Source organism: Rhodnius prolixus, unplaced genomic scaffold (genome assembly GCF_049639745.1).
Source record: "Rhodnius prolixus isolate KJV_2025 unplaced genomic scaffold, Rpr scaffold_4, whole genome shotgun sequence".
Taxonomy (NCBI): Eukaryota; Metazoa; Arthropoda; class Insecta; order Hemiptera; family Reduviidae; genus Rhodnius; species Rhodnius prolixus.
Genome location: NW_027411614.1, coordinates 42,581,165 through 42,596,691, shown reverse-complemented (window position 1 = coordinate 42,596,691; position 15,527 = coordinate 42,581,165). Strand labels below are relative to the sequence as shown.

Genomic DNA, 15,527 nt, shown 5'->3' with positions numbered 1-15,527 from the left:
CATGTGAATTTAGAAGAAGATTTCCACTTTTTCCAGTACTTTTTACTTCTGAGTTTTCAAAATACAACGGCTTATAATGCATAATCCAGGGTAGGCCATTATATTAACTATCAAGTGCAAAAAGAGCAGTCTACCTTACAAATCAGGAGAAGATTTCCACTTTTTCCAGTAGTTTTTACCCTTAAGTTTTAAAAATAGATCGGCCTATAATGTACAATCTAGGGCAGGCCTTAATATTAAGTATTATGTACAAAAACTGCAGTCTACTTAAGAAATAAGTGTAAGATTTCCACTTTTTCCAGTAGTTTTTACTTTTAACTTTTAAAAATAGATCGGCCTACAATGTACAATCTAGGGTAGGCCTTAAAATTAACTATCAAATACCAAAACAGCAGCCTTCCGGTGAAATTAGGAGAAGATTTCCACTTTTTCCAGTAGTTTCTACTAATAACTTTTTAGAATAGATCGACCCATGATGCACAATTTACGGAAGGCCTTAATATTAACTATCAAGTGCAAAAAGAGCAGTCTACCTTACAAATCAGGAGAAGATTTCCACTTTTTCCAGTAGTTTTTACCCTTAAGTTTTAAAAATAGATCGGCCTATAATGTACAATCTAGGGCAGGCCTTAATATTAAGTATTAAGTACAAAAACTGCAGTCTACTTAAGAAATAAGTGGAAGATTTCCACTTTTTCCAGTAGTTTTTACTTTTAACTTTTAAATATAGATCGGCCTATAATGTACAATCTAGGGTAGGCCTTAATATTAACTATCAAATACCAAAACAGCAGCCTTCATGTGAATTTAGAAGAAGATTTCCACTTTTTCCAGTACTTTTTACTTCTGAGTTTTCAAAATACATCATTATATAATGTAGGGAGCCGAAATCGAGGAAATTCTAGTAAAACTAATGAAGAATTGGCAATTTTCTCTCTTTTGTGAACTTCTTCTTTTAAAAACAAGCCGAATCAGTGTTTACAGTGTACGCCTGGCTTTAAAATGTAATGTACGGAACAGAAATCGAGGAAATTCTAGTAAAACTACGAGAGAATTGGAATTTTTCACTCTTTTGGAAACCTTGTCTTTCAAAAACAAGCCGACCTAGTATGTACACTGTACGCCTGTCTTCAAAATGCAATGTAGGGAACCGAAATCGAGGAAATTCAAGTAAAACTAGCGAAGAATTGGCAATTTTCCCTCTTGTGTGAACTTCTTTTAAAAACAAGCCGAAATAGTGTGTACATTATACGCCTGGCTTCAAAATGCAATGCAGCGAACAGAAATCGAGGAAATTGTAGGAAAACTACGAGAGAATTTGCATTTTTCACTCTTTTGGAAACCTTGTCATTCAAAAACAAGCCGACCTAGTGTGTACACCGTACGCCTTGCTTCAAAATGCAATGTAGGGAATAGATATCAAGGAAATTGTAGTAAAACTAAAGGTGAAATGTGAGTGTAAGTTATACTCATATAAATTCTAGGGTGTCGCCAACATGGTTAAATATGAGTTGAAGATATATAAGTCTAGTGAGTCGTCAACATGGTTAAATGGGAGTGCAAGATACTCTCATATAAAGTCTTATATGGGACAGACATTGAATTGTCAACTTGGTGTAATGTGAGTGTAAGATAATTCATATAAGTTTAGTGAGTCGCCAATATGGTTAAGTGTGAGTGTGAGATAGTCTAGTGTGTTGTCAACAAGTTTAAATCTGAGTGCAAGATACTCCCATATAAGACTTTATATGGGACAGACAGTGAATTGTCAACTTGTTGTAATGTGAGTGTAAGATAGTCCCGTATAAGTCTAGTGAGTCGCTAGCTTGGTTAAATGTGAGTGTAAGATAGTCCTATATAAGTCTAGTGAGTCGTCAACATGGTTAAATGTGAGTGTAAGACAGTCCTATATAATTTTAGTGAGTAGTCAACAAAGTTAAATGTCAGTGTAGAAACTGCATTTATGTTTACAAAAATTGCCGCTAGAGTTCTCCACCGGATGGAGTATAAAGTTAGCTTACTTTCTGTTTAATGGCGGCGTACTTGCCTATTTCTCTTGTATCAATTTCACGATTAAACAATACAAATTCTCAACTTTTATGATGGTGTTAAAGATAATTGGGTAAAACATGAGGTATTATTCCAAAAGAAATTTTATTTATCCTATTTTTGAAGGTAATTTTTTTTCTTGTTTTAATCGAAAGTTTATCAAATACCTATGGGAGAAATGTTGGAAAAAAAAATTTAAATTAATTATTTCATTGAAATTATTGAGTTTAAAGTAGTGGCCAATCACAATGCAGTAAAGTTGTAGGCTGTGGGCGGGTCATGCCCACTGTAGTGTAATCACGCCCACCTCTAGTGTAGTCACGCCCCGTCCAATGATAACTATTTGTGGGCTGGTCAAAGCGTATTTAACAATGGTGTATCAATTTTTCTAAATCATTTACTATTTTCTCATACTTTAACATTTTTTGTGTTTTTAGAATATATTATTAATCTTACGTATATATCTAGCAAATCTAACAAATTATACGAAAAAAAACATTCTCAATTTTCAAAAAATCTTTTCATGAGTTAAGATGGTTTTCGAATAGTTTTCGCCAATATTCGACAGTTTCACTTTACTTTCTCATGAAAAGAATCTCGTATGAACACTCACATGACTTTTTCTTACCATAATTTTCTAATATAAATAAAGTTTAATATAACTTAGGATTGCATAATTAAAAGAAAAAAGAGATCGAATTAATAATAATGTTGATAGAATGCGACACATTCCCTTTGAACCAAACTATTAAGTGAGAAAAATTAAAAGCCAAACTGACATTTAAACTTACTTAATTCACAACTTAAGTTTGATGACAGTTGTCGCCGTTAGATCGGCTTCAAAGGAACCAGTTTGGTCAATTCACAGTAAACTACAGAAAAAGGCTTTCTTTAAAATTGCACGGTTAAGGTATCATGCTTAAACGATTTTCCTTCTGCTTGGAAGTTTAGTTAGAAATTTAATAATGAAATACTTAGAGGTAGTTAAACCTTAAAATATCTAAAATGGAAGTTTAGAAAACCTTATTTAACCCCCTCCAAAATAAATAAATTTGCTTGGGAAAATCGATTGCTATAAATGTATTCCTTAGTTTTACTATTAATTATAGTAAAAATAAGGAAGAATTGGCATTTTCCTCTTTTTTGTGAACCCCTACTTTCAAAAACTAGCCGACCTAGCGTGTACTGTGTAGATATAAAACAATGTAGGGAACCGAAATCAAAGAAATTCTAGTAAAACTAAAAAAGAATTGGTAATTTTCTCTCTTTTGTGATCCTCTTCTTTCCAAAACAAGCCAACCTAGTGAATACAGTGTACGCCTGGCATCATAATTCAACCTAGGGAACCTAAATCAAGGAAATTCTAATTAAACTAAAGCAGAATTGGTATTTTTCTCTCTTTTATGAACCTTGTTTTTCAAAACCAAGCTGACCTAGTGTGTACAGTATACGTTTGGCTATAAAATGGAAAGTAGAAATCAGAAATCTAGGAAATTCTAGTAAAAATGAGGAGGAATTGGCATTTTTCCCTTTTCTCGTTTTAGGAACAAGTGGAAAATAGAGAAAAATGCGTAAGCTTTCTTAGTTTTTCTAGAATTTCCTTGATGAGGAATGTTCATATTAGGCTACTTTTAGAAAGACGAGGTTCACAAAAGTAAACGTTAGCTCGGCATGTTTTTTAAAGAAGAAGTTCATGAAAGAGAGAAAAATGAAAATTCATTCTTATTTTTTCTGGAATTACCTTAATTTCGGTTCCCTCCTTTGTATAATCAAGCCAGGCGTACAGTGTACACACTAGGTCGGCTTGTTTTTGAAAGAAGAAGTTCACAAAAGAGAGAAAAATGCCAATTCTTCCTTAGTTTTACTAGAATTTCTTTGATTTCAGTTCCCTCCTTTGTATAATCAAGCCAGACGTACAGTGTACACACAAGGTCGGCTTGTTTTTGAAAGAAGAAGTTCACAAAAGAGAGAAAAATGCCAATTCTTCCTTAGTTTTACTTAAATTTCTTTGATTTCGGTTCCCTCCTTTGTATAATCAAGCCAGACGTACAGTGTACACACTAGGTCGGCTTGTTTTTGAAAGAAGAGGTTCACAAATGAGGGTATAATGCCAATTCTTCCTTAGTTTTACTAGAATTTCTTTGATTTCGGTTCCCTCCTTTGTATAATCAAGCCAGACGTACAGTGTACACACTAGGTCGGCTTGTTTTTGAAAGAAGAAGTTCACAAATGAGGGTATAATGCGAATTCTTCCTTAGTTTTACTAGAATAACTTTGATTTCGGTTCCCTACATTGTGTAATCAAGCCAGGCGTACAGAATGCACACTAAATCGGCTTGTTTTTGGAAGACAAGTTTCATAAAAGAGAGAAATATGCGATAGCTTCCTTAGTTTGACTAGAATTTCCTTGATATCTGTTTCCTACGTTGCATTTTGAAGCCAGGCGTATACTGTACTCACTAGGTCGGCTTGTTTTTGATATAAGAGGTTCACAAAAGTGAGAAAGTTACGTAAGCTTCTTTAGTTTTACTAGAATTTCTTTGATTTCGGTTCCCTACATTGTGTAATCAAGCCAGGCGTACAGAATGCACACTAAATCGGCTTGTTTTTGGAAGACAAGTTTCATAAAAGAGAGAAATGTGCGATAGCTTCCTTAGTTTGACTAGAATTTCCTTGATATCTGTTTCCTTCGTTGCATTTTGAAGCCAGGCGTATACTGTACTCACTAGGTCGGCTTGTTTTTGATATAAGAGGTTCACAAAAGTGAGAAAGTTACGTAAGCTTCTTTAGTTTTACTTAAATTTCCTTGATTTCAGTTCCCTCCTTTGTATAATCAAGCCAGACGTACAGTGTACACACTAGGTCGGCTTGTTTTTGAAAGAAGAAGTTCACAAAAGAGAGAAAAATGCCAATTCTTCCTTAGTTTTACTAGAATTTCTTTGATTTCGGTTCCCTCCTTTGTATAATCAAGCCAGACGTACAGTGTACACACAAGGTCGGCTTGTTTTTGAAAGAAGAAGTTCACAAAAGAGAGAAAAATGCCAATTCTTCCTTAGTTTTACTTAAATTTCTTTGATTTCGGTTCCCTCCTTTGTATAATCAAGCCAGACGTACAGTGTACACACTAGGTCGGCTTGTTTTTGAAAGAAGAGGTTCACAAATGAGGGTATAATGCCAATTCTTCCTTAGTTTTACTAGAATTTCTTTGATTTCGGTTCCCTCCTTTGTATAATCAAGCCAGACGTACAGTGTACACACTAGGTCGGCTTGTTTTTGAAAGAAGAGGTTCACAAAAGTGAGAAAGTTACGTAGGATTCTTTAGTTTTACTTAAATTTCCTTGATTTCGGTTCCCTACATTGTATAATCAAGTTAGGCGTACAGTGTACACTCTAGGTCGGCTGATTTTGGATGGATGAAGAAGTTCACAAGAGAGAAAAATGTGAAAATTTCCTTAGTTTTACTAGAGTTTCCTTAATGTCTGTTTGGTAAATTCTATTTTCATGCCAGGCCTACACTGTACACATTAGGTTTGCTTGTTTTTTGAGGAAGAGGTTCAGAAAAGAGAGACAAATGCAAAAGCTTTTTTTTTGGCTTGTATTTCCTCGATATCTGTTCCTTAAATTGTATTTTTAAAAACTCCTCTATCTTTGTTGGAATATTTTTTTTTTCTGTTTATAACATGGTATGTTTAGGGTAGTCATACATTGTACACATTAAATTGGGTAGTTGTGGATGTAGATGTTCCAAAAAGCGGGAATGTATGCAAACTGTTTAATGTTTTACTGCAAATACTGTATTTTCGGTTTCTAACATTGCGTTTTTTAGTCAAGCGTACATTAAACTTGTTACAGGATGTAGTTTCTAAAAAAGAAAAAAAATTATCCATAGTTTTAGTGAAAATTGCTTATTTTCGATTTCTAACACTGTCTTTTCTAGCCAAGCGGTGGGAATGTTGGAGTTTTTTGACAAATTTGGTCAGAATAAATTAATTAAGTTAAAATTTACATTTATTAAGTAAATATTTTTTTGCATAAGTTTATTCTTTGTGTAGCATTGCTGGTCCTTACGAACTCTTTATACCTTCTATCAAAATAGAAATACCTAAACATTAGAAAAAGTCGCATTTCAGACTTATATGATCCCAATATATATTTTTGATATTTTAATGTAATGAATATAGAAGTTTTATTTATATGAATAGTGTAATATTAAGTTTTTGAGCCAATATTTCTTTTGGGGTGGGTCATCGATATTTTTCTTTTTCTCTTTATACGATTGATTTTAATTTGATATAATGAATCTTAATTTAAAAACAAATTTCTTTTTTAATACATTAAACTCTCATTGAAAATAAGGAGAAAAGTATCATTTTTCCTAAATTGTTGGTACCAGTGTGGCACTTTAAAAATTCAAAACGTATGAGCCATTTTAAGTTGAGTTCTATTGAGTTTTGTAAAAAAATTGAAGAGTTATTTAGTTCATTAAATGTACTTTACTTCCACAAAAGGCATGGTAATTTAGATTTTATATTATGAAGTTCAGCGTGATAGGTTCTTCCAAACCGAATTTCACACAGTTCTTAATCTTCATCAATTCATAATACTTAGAACATGCCTCCAAAAGCTTATTGAAACTTGTTTTTAAAGTGATTACTTTTATAGTTAATTACAAGATTAACCATTTTTTTAACATGGCATGATATATTTAAAATATTTAAAACCGTTAAACCAATCGTTGTATTTATTTTTATAAATTTCCAGATTTACATTTACCTGCTGATAAATGATCAAAATTATAAAAGCCTTTTTGGTAAGCCAGTTGATTGTTTAAAGTAATATTTAGCCATGGTAGTCTTTAGATTACCATATTAGGTAATATCAACAGTTCGGCTTAATCACCGTGTTGGATGCCCTTGATGGCCAATAAGTACTTTTATTACAAGATTTAAGTAGTTGTGCCCTCTTTTGCCAATGAATTTAAAACTTATGGTTCAGTTAAATGTAGTTAACTTGATTGCCTTGTTCTTATTAATTTGTAGTTTTGTGAACATATTGAGTTCTCCATATTTGTATTGTCGTTAATCAGCAAGTTTTTTTTTTTAAATAGTTTTCTTAGAAACTAATAGTCAATTTCTCAACATTCTAAGGATTAAAATTAAGTGATGTCATATGAATAAATTGTCGGGGGATCTTATAATATTTTATTTAGAAAGCTCTTCTTCCACTAGCGTTTGCTGTGCAGACATTAGGTTGATTTCATCGTTACTGCTCATTTTGTTTTTGACTCAATGTCTATTTATTTATAATCACTATTTCCAAGGCCTAGAGGAGTCAATTGTGGTTCATCTGTTTGGGGATATCTTTGAAGCAAAGAATGGTTGCCAAAGATAAAAACAATGAATTATAAACAAAAGCTTTAATAAATTTTAATTTAATATATGCGCGTTCAAAAAATATAATCTGTTAATGTACAAAAAAATGTAAAGGAGGAATGCGGAAAATTCATCTTGTAGTGTTTATCATTTTTTTTTTCGTCCTTAAATTATAAATATGTATATGTTTACTTAAATGACTCGTTTTTAGTTTTCATCGACTTCCTGTTCGTGTTCTTCGTCGAATTCTGCATCTTCGTCAGCAGTTGCTTCTTGGTATTGTTGGTATTCAGAGACCAGATCGTTCATGTTAGATTCAGCTTCAGTAAATTCCATTTCATCCATACCTTCTCCAGTGTACCAATGCAAGAAAGCCTGTAATTTGGATTATATTAGAGTTTAATTTGTATTTCATAGTTTTATAATCAATTTTCAGTCTTATCTATTTAAGAAGTACTTACTTTTCTTCTAAACATAGCTGTAAATTGTTCAGAAATTCTCTTAAACAATTCTTGGATGGCTGTAGAGTTACCAATGAATGTGGCACTCATCTTAAGACCTCTAGGTGGAATATCGCAAACGGCTGTTTTTACGTTATTGGGAATCCATTCTACGAAGTAAGAGCTGTTCTTGTTTTGAATGTTCAACATTTGTTCATCAACTTCTTTCATTGACATACGGCCTGAAAAGTAAAATATGAAATATTGGCTTTATTTATCTATATTCTATTTAACAAAAATTATGAATTTGTTTTGAAACTTTGAAACGAACCTCGGAAAATAGCCGCTACAGTCAGGTATCTACCATGCCTTGGATCGCAGGCTGCCATCATGTTCTTGGCGTCGAACATCTGTTGTGTAAGTTCTGGGACGGTTAAAGCTCTATATTGTTGGCTACCACGAGATGTGAGTGGGGCGAACCCGGGCATGAAAAAGTGAAGACGAGGGAACGGTACCATGTTGACGGCCAATTTACGAAGATCGGCATTCAATTGACCAGGGAACCTGAAAATTATAAAATTAGAAATCAAACAAAAAATATTTGGTTTAACTGAACAGAATTCGGATAACCTAGCCGTTTAAATCACAGTTAGATGCAATTTTGTAAGAATTTTTCAAGATTGTAGTTGGAACTATTGACAAATCACCATGATAATTTGAGATTCGACACACTTCTTATGAGTCAGTCGTTGCAGTCAGTAAATCATACTTTCCTTTTTCAAGGAGATAAGTTACTATTAAGATAATAAATAGAAGCATTATTTACCTAAGACATGTTGTGACACCGGACATGGTAAGGGAAACGAGATGGTTCAGATCTCCATATGTGGGTGTTGATAATTTCAAAGTTCTAAAACATATGTCGTACAATGCTTCATTGTCTATACAATAGGTTTCGTCGGTGTTTTCTACGAGTTGGTGAACGGAAAGTGTGGCATTGTAAGGTTCTACGACTGTGTCGGATACCTGGAATGTTTTATTTATTTATTTTAAAAAAAGTTGGTGCTTTCAAAAAATAAATTTAGAAGAGTAGTAGTTTTTTGGAGTTCTTTTTTACCTTAGGGGATGGTACTACTGAATATGTGTTCATAATTCTATCAGGGTATTCCTCTCTGATTTTGGAAATGAGCAACGTACCCATACCAGAACCGGTACCACCTCCAAGAGAGTGGGTCAGTTGGAATCCCTAGAAACAATAAAAGTAATAAACATTAATATTGAACAACTTAAAAAAAAAAGAAAAAGATCATTGTATATATCAAAATTAGAAAACACACCTGAAGACAATCGCAGCTTTCTGCTTCTTTCCTAACAACGTCAAGAACAGAATCTACAAGTTCTGCTCCTTCTGTGTAATGTCCTTTGGCCCAATTGTTGCCGGCACCGGATTGGCCGAATACGAAGTTGTCTGGTCTGAATATCTGTCCGAATGGTCCAGAACGGACAGAGTCCATTGTGCCGGGTTCCAAATCAACCAAGATTGCCCTTGGTACATACTTGCCACCTCCTATTTTAACCCCCCCAAAAAAGTGGAAATATTTAATATTTTTTTATGGTTTAATCCAAATCGAAAACAATTTTGTTTAAATAATAATAGATATTTTTTTAAAAAAATCTATGGTTAACTAAAAACTACGATAAAAAATGAGGGATCTACAGCGTTAGGGCCTACGAACAAACATTTTTTTGACTCTCATTTCATTATAAAGTCAATTTTACACATTATTATTTTTATTTCAAATATAATCCAAAACCAATAATTCAATTAAAATGATGTGATATAAGGAAGTAAAGTAATCGCCTATTCTTTCAGGAGGGCTTAACGTTCAACCATCAAATTAGGTGTCATGGATACGAGTGACAGGCGTACATACTTTTCTATAAACTTTTTTCTTGTAAATAAAAACTTGGTAGTTGCTACACCAAACGCGAAGCTTGGTTCTGGGTCACCCACTTAAAAACCCAAACTCAGACTGGCTTACTCTAATTAAGGAGCCAATACCAGACTTGTTTTTTGAATTGAAAACTCTTCTCTGAAAACCTTGAAATGCACCTAAATAGTATAATTTGCAGTGCAAATAGGGAAGAAACCATTATTTGCAACAATCATTCACCTGGCGACATTTCTGCAGAAAACCTTAAACTGTTCAAGTTTCTCGGGAAAAGCCGAAGTAATGATAAATACTACAATTACGATCCGATCAGAAATTGAATCATTGGCAAATTGATTGAAAAAAAAAAGTACATAAGATTTTGCTCTTTGCTCCTTTTAATTATTTCAATTGACTAACTATTTTTATCAATTTTTGATATTATCCAAACTTTCTATAAATATTTCAAACAATTTTTTGTAAAATGTGGTATAAAATTTAAAATTGTTTACCCTTTCCAGATGCTTCATTGTAGTATACGTTTATCCTTTCGAGTTGGAGGTCAGAATCACCATGATAGGCTCCAGTAGGGTCAATACCGTGCTCATCAGAGATGATTTCCCAGAACTGTAAATAAAAAGGTAACCAAATTTTAAAATAGTATTTAATATATTTAAGGTCCTTAAATTGAGACTTTTATAGTGGTAAATATATCCACATACATTCCAATTATTTATTTAATTTTAAGAACTTAAAGTTAAGTTTTAAAGTATTAAGACTAACAATATAATTTCAAAGAAAAAACAGCTTTTCTGAATGCCATGTTCACTTCCGTATAAATTTTGTAGCTTAAGCCCAACATATGAGTTCCACGATTCAATATTTCTAAAATTAAACATTATTGGATCGATGTAACCATCTTAGTCAACGATAATATACAATTATCTAATTGAGTGAGTACTCTGTAATTGGGCGTAATTACCTAGACATTAATTTACTCTTAAAAACAAAACTAGGACAAAACAGCACACATACTAGTTTATAATTTATCTGTCTAGAAAGTGTGTCGATATATCTGGAGAAATAAAAGAATTTGCGTGATCTTTTTCATTGTTAGCACAAGTGTACAAAAAAAAAAAAAAAAAAAAAAAAAACACGGTTATGTCAGTTCATAAAATAGTAGAATAAATACATTAAGTTGTTCACTTCTAGTTTATTGTATTTTATCGAAATAAGTAACGATTATTTTATCTATTTATTTATTTTATGATATTACATAATATTTCGCTAAAATTAAGTGAATTTAACCAAATTGCTTCTCTTTGAAAAACATTCTACATAACAATGATGGTTTACTTCTCGACTATGGTAGATAAGATTTTTTTTTTCTTGGAAATATTGAGGTGCGGTCAATAAAAATTTTTGAACTGATTTTTTTTGTTTTTGTTTTTTAAATTGTCACTTAATTTTATTATTTATATTTATCACCACAGTTTCTATTTATAATAATGTTGTATTATTCCTTTGTACGGACCCTGAAGAAGGTAATAAATTGGCCGAAACGTCGGTATAAAACAAAACAACAAAAATTGTCTACAAAAAATTTTTATTGACCACTCCTTAATATTCCCGAGGAAAAATTAAATATAAGTTATTCAAAGAAAGATAAAGATCATTGTAGTTGAGAGAAGAGAGAGAGAGATATTTTCTTGTACTGGAGATTCAGTTTTTGAATTTAACTAAGTGGTTCCTCCCATTGAGCACATATATTTTGAATCAGTAGTAACAGTACAAAGGAGTGCGATTGTAGAACGCTTTTTTCGAGTTTTACAAAAATAATGTTTGAGGCTAGAGAATTTGACTAAGAGATGAAATTGCGTGAGGTTTTCTTAGGGAATATTGATTTCAATTGTTCCCTGGGGGGCCTGTGATGTCACGGTTCTTTCAACTTCATCATTATTGAAGTGAGTGTGTAAGATATTGGGGTCTAACCATCTTTTTAGCACAAATTCTAAGTTTTTATAAAATTCAATAATGTAATACACTAAGAGAAAATCGTAAGAGTGTCTGCACAACGTTTTTTTTAAGAAGACAATTTCTCATTACATTAACCTCTTCGTAGGGGAGTGGATTTTTAAATAGTGATGACAAGCTACTTCCAAAAACCTTTAAAACATGAATTTTAATTGAAAATTGATTGATTTGAAATAAATGTTACCAAGGTTACAATGTAAACTACGGATTTTTCCTCTTTAAATCAAACAAAGCAAACAGCTGTTTACAATGCCTTTATTATTTTTCACAAAGAACTTTAAAAAAAAAGTAGGTCCCTGTTCTATTGAATGCACATGCAGATGTTTCTGTGTGATTTCTACCTAGCCCAACATTCGTCCCCACTCTGGTACTACCAAGTTCTTTGGTCGAGAGTAGAGGGACATTTATTTCATTTCTAAAAATAATTCTCAACACATCCTATCAGTTGGTTGCTCTCCACAAAGTACTTTAAACAATGAGTAATTTATTGCTGACGTAATTATCAGTTGCACTTTAAAAAATTTATTTTTTAGCCATAAACTTTATTATACTCATAAAATAGATTATTTATTTATTTTAACTAGTAATAATAACTATAAAGGTTTAACCTTGGAATCTTCTGCATTGGTTTAACAGAAAAGCATTTTGAAAATTCTGGGGAATTAAAAGATCACCTTTTAGAGTACTTTTTTAATTAGGGCACAATAAAAATGTGCATATTTGTTGAACAATTATATTATACATAATAAATAATCTGTTGTATGAAGCCCTTGATGTTACTTCGGGTATATGAAGCCTTAATTACATGAAAATCCCAATAAGTTTTTATTCATAGTGCTTTGCTTACATCTGCGAGTGAAAGTTTGAAAGTTCAAGTAGTATTCACTAATTAACCGAAATTTCTGTTCCATAAATTGGTTTTACGCCAACAATTTCGCCACCTATTATAACTAAAATTAAATTTTACTATCATTTCATAGATATTTGATTTTGATTGCAATTAGTGTTTTCAATTCAATGATCTCAATAAACTCTGGAAATTCAAGTACACACCCCACTTAGGTGAACTAAATTTTTTAAGTTTAACTAAAATTAGTCGATCACTGATGCCTTTTTAAATTTGTATACCTCACATTTATCACTGGAAACGCATGACTTCGAATCTTTTAGCACTCTTTAGTAGCTTACAGAAACGTGATACCCTCTCTCTTTACATTTGTTTTTCATTAGTTTTTAATAAAGTTTAAGAAAAAAAAGTTCTGACTTGTTATTCGTCACGACGGGTGGAACCAAACCTTGAGCTTTAAAAAACTCATCTGAGTCCCCCTTCAAAAATAGAAATCCCGATTCTTGGATCAAAACATTCAAGATTTACATCTGTCCGATCAAAAAAAAACCAGTAACCTGAGAAACTGCCTTCTACTGTTATTCAACAAGTCCCACCCAAATAACTTGCATCTAATCTCATCTTCCTCAGAAGTTTGTCTTTAAATGAAAGCGTCTTCGCTCTTTAAACGTTCTAGAAAAGTGGTCTGAATATGAGCACAATTATCTAGAGATATTTTCTTAATCCTCGGAGATAAAAAGTGGATATCCGATCAGGAGATTCTCTGAAAGCGATCCATTAAGGCATCTGAGCGATGGCCTTAAAGAAATAGAATAATCCTAATATCATCAGATTTCCAACAGCGCATCCTTGCTCATATAGAAGGATGAATACATGAAACCAAATAGATACATCTCCACCCAAAGGATCGGGACCAATAACGAAAGTGAGGAGCTTAACTTTCTCGAAATACCAACACGACCGGACACCAAGACTAGAAGGACTTTACTTCATCCAATTTTCAGAAACATTCCTGCAGAGATTAAGAGGTGAAGAGTCAAGAATTAAGTAACTTCAGAGCACTTTTTAGCGATGACCTCTCATGTGAAAAGCTGTAAACTTTTGTTTACATCATTTATTGCAAGAAAATTGATGTTAGAGTAGGATCTGAGGGATCAAGTGAGCTTTCCTCTAAAAGGCCACCCTGTTGCCTCTTGTAATATTATATGAATTAAAATGTTGCTATAAATTGCACGTTTGATGAAAATCGCTTGAGCGAAATTGTGAATTTCTTGCTTGCTTGCTTATACCGTTTACTAAGGATAAAGATCTCTTGGTTTTGTTGCAGATTTTGGTTAAACGAAACGTCTTTCTTCTTTCAGACAAAACTTTTATCAAAGAAACCAAACAACGTTTATTAAAAGATCTTAGTACGAAAAACTATAAGAATTGTTCACATCTGATTTGTTTTTAGGAATCTGCTGGACCAGCAGCGAGTAGAACTTAACAACTGCCACTAAAAGTCGAGAGAAAGTTGGATTTCCTGGTAGAATTGGAAAGTAAAAAAGAGAATGTACGACCGCAAAAAAAGGAAGACAGCAAATTGTAAGGAGAACGAACATTTATTTCTTTAATAATTAACAGCCAAGAAAGGAATTATTGTTTTTTTTTATGAAGACATGATGAAGGTAAAAATAAAGCCAAGGTTTATTGAAGGTAATAATCTAGGTCAACTGAGAAAAGAATAATAAGATAGGTGTTTACTAAATTGCAATGCTGACGATGTAATTAATATTTTGCTGAATCAAACTGCGGTTTAAAAAAAACAAACAAACAAACACGAAGTGCAGCAAAACTTTTTACCACAAAAACAAAAATTAAAAACCATTATATATTAGTAACAAAACAACAAAATATAGCTAAAAGATTCAGTTGAAGCTGAAGATTCACGTTCACGTTCACGCGGAGAGAAATGATAATAAGGAAAAAAGGAAATAGTAACTGTTGGCAATAAAACGAGAGGTCAAAATCCTATCCTTAGAGAAAACACAGAAATTCTTCGCGGTCATAAATTATTGTTCTCTACTCTGGAATGGTCTTGTACAACCGTTAAAACTCACCCGACGATAGTCGGATATGGCCGATGTTTCTCTTTATTTAAGAAATAAAAAGAAATGCAAGTTATCTGACCTTGATTGCAAGTTGAAGCGGTCCCCAAAAGGGGCTACGAAAATTTGTACCCGCCGTTTTGAACAGAGCATTTTGTAACGAACTTTTTTAAAAAAATTCTGTTCAATAACTAATTACGATTTTTGTAATTAAGTGTAAAGGTATTTATTATTATTTTGCTGATGAGTTTATCTATTTATAATATAAACATTTTATAAAGTCATAGAAACTTTATGGACTAGCAAAATTTCTTTTCACGGTAAAAAATTTAAAATTTTGAATATCTAAAAACATATAGAAAAGTGTTTTTACGAAAATATTTATTTATTTTAAATTAAATTTGTAAATTAAAACTAACTCTGGGATAATCTATCCATTTTATCAAAAAATCCTTTTTTTTTTTATTTAACCTTGCTCTCTGGTCGCTTTGTCCAAATTGTCAATTTAATAATATTCGTACATATTTTAAATTTTTATTAAAGAAATAACTTACCTTAGCACCAATTTGATTTCCACATTGTCCAGCCTGAATGTGTACAATTTCCCTCATTGTAGTTTAAATAAATATACTTCAAAAAAATACAAAATGTAAAACTTTTTTATAAAGAGCCGGTTAATGTTTAGCCGTTCGCTAGAGGAATGAGAATTCATTTACTGTAGTGGGGATTTTTATACGTTTCGCTGCCGCCCATACATACTTCACTCT

The 15,527-nt window shown here is 32.3% G+C and overlaps 1 protein-coding gene and 1 long non-coding RNA gene across 2 annotated transcripts in view; one reads left to right on the top strand and one right to left on the bottom strand.

The window, feature by feature from the left end:
* Nucleotides 1-7,450: 7,450 nt before the first annotated feature.
* Nucleotides 7,451-15,478, bottom strand: LOC141456521 (tubulin beta-1 chain-like). Its single transcript, XM_074132628.1, has 8 exons — nt 15,315-15,478; nt 10,305-10,419; nt 9,199-9,428; nt 8,979-9,107; nt 8,688-8,887; nt 8,193-8,425; nt 7,883-8,103; nt 7,451-7,796 (listed from the first exon to the last, which is right to left on the bottom strand). The coding sequence occupies exons 1-8, from the start codon at nt 15,369-15,371 to the stop codon at nt 7,629-7,631; spliced, it is 1,353 nt and encodes a 450-aa protein (XP_073988729.1). The 5' UTR covers nt 15,372-15,478; the 3' UTR covers nt 7,451-7,628.
* The window catches only part of LOC141456523 (uncharacterized), a 37,395-nt gene continuing 35,998 nt past the window's right edge, over nt 14,131-15,527 (top strand). The window contains exon 1 of the long non-coding RNA XR_012459818.1: nt 14,131-14,257. This is a non-coding gene — a long non-coding RNA (uncharacterized lncRNA). The remainder of the gene's footprint in view (nt 14,258-15,527) is intronic.

Coding starts and splice junctions, on each gene's coding strand:
- LOC141456521 (XM_074132628.1), bottom strand. CDS start 15,371: ATGAGGGAAATTGTACACATTCAGGCTGGACAATGTGGAAATCAAATT. Junction 9,429..10,304: donor CAATGAAGCATCTGGAAAGG/GTAAACAATTTT, acceptor GGGTTAAAATAG/GAGGTGGCAAGTATGTACCA. Junction 7,797..7,882: donor CAGCTATGTTTAGAAGAAAA/GTAAGTACTTCT, acceptor TCCAAATTACAG/GCTTTCTTGCATTGGTACAC.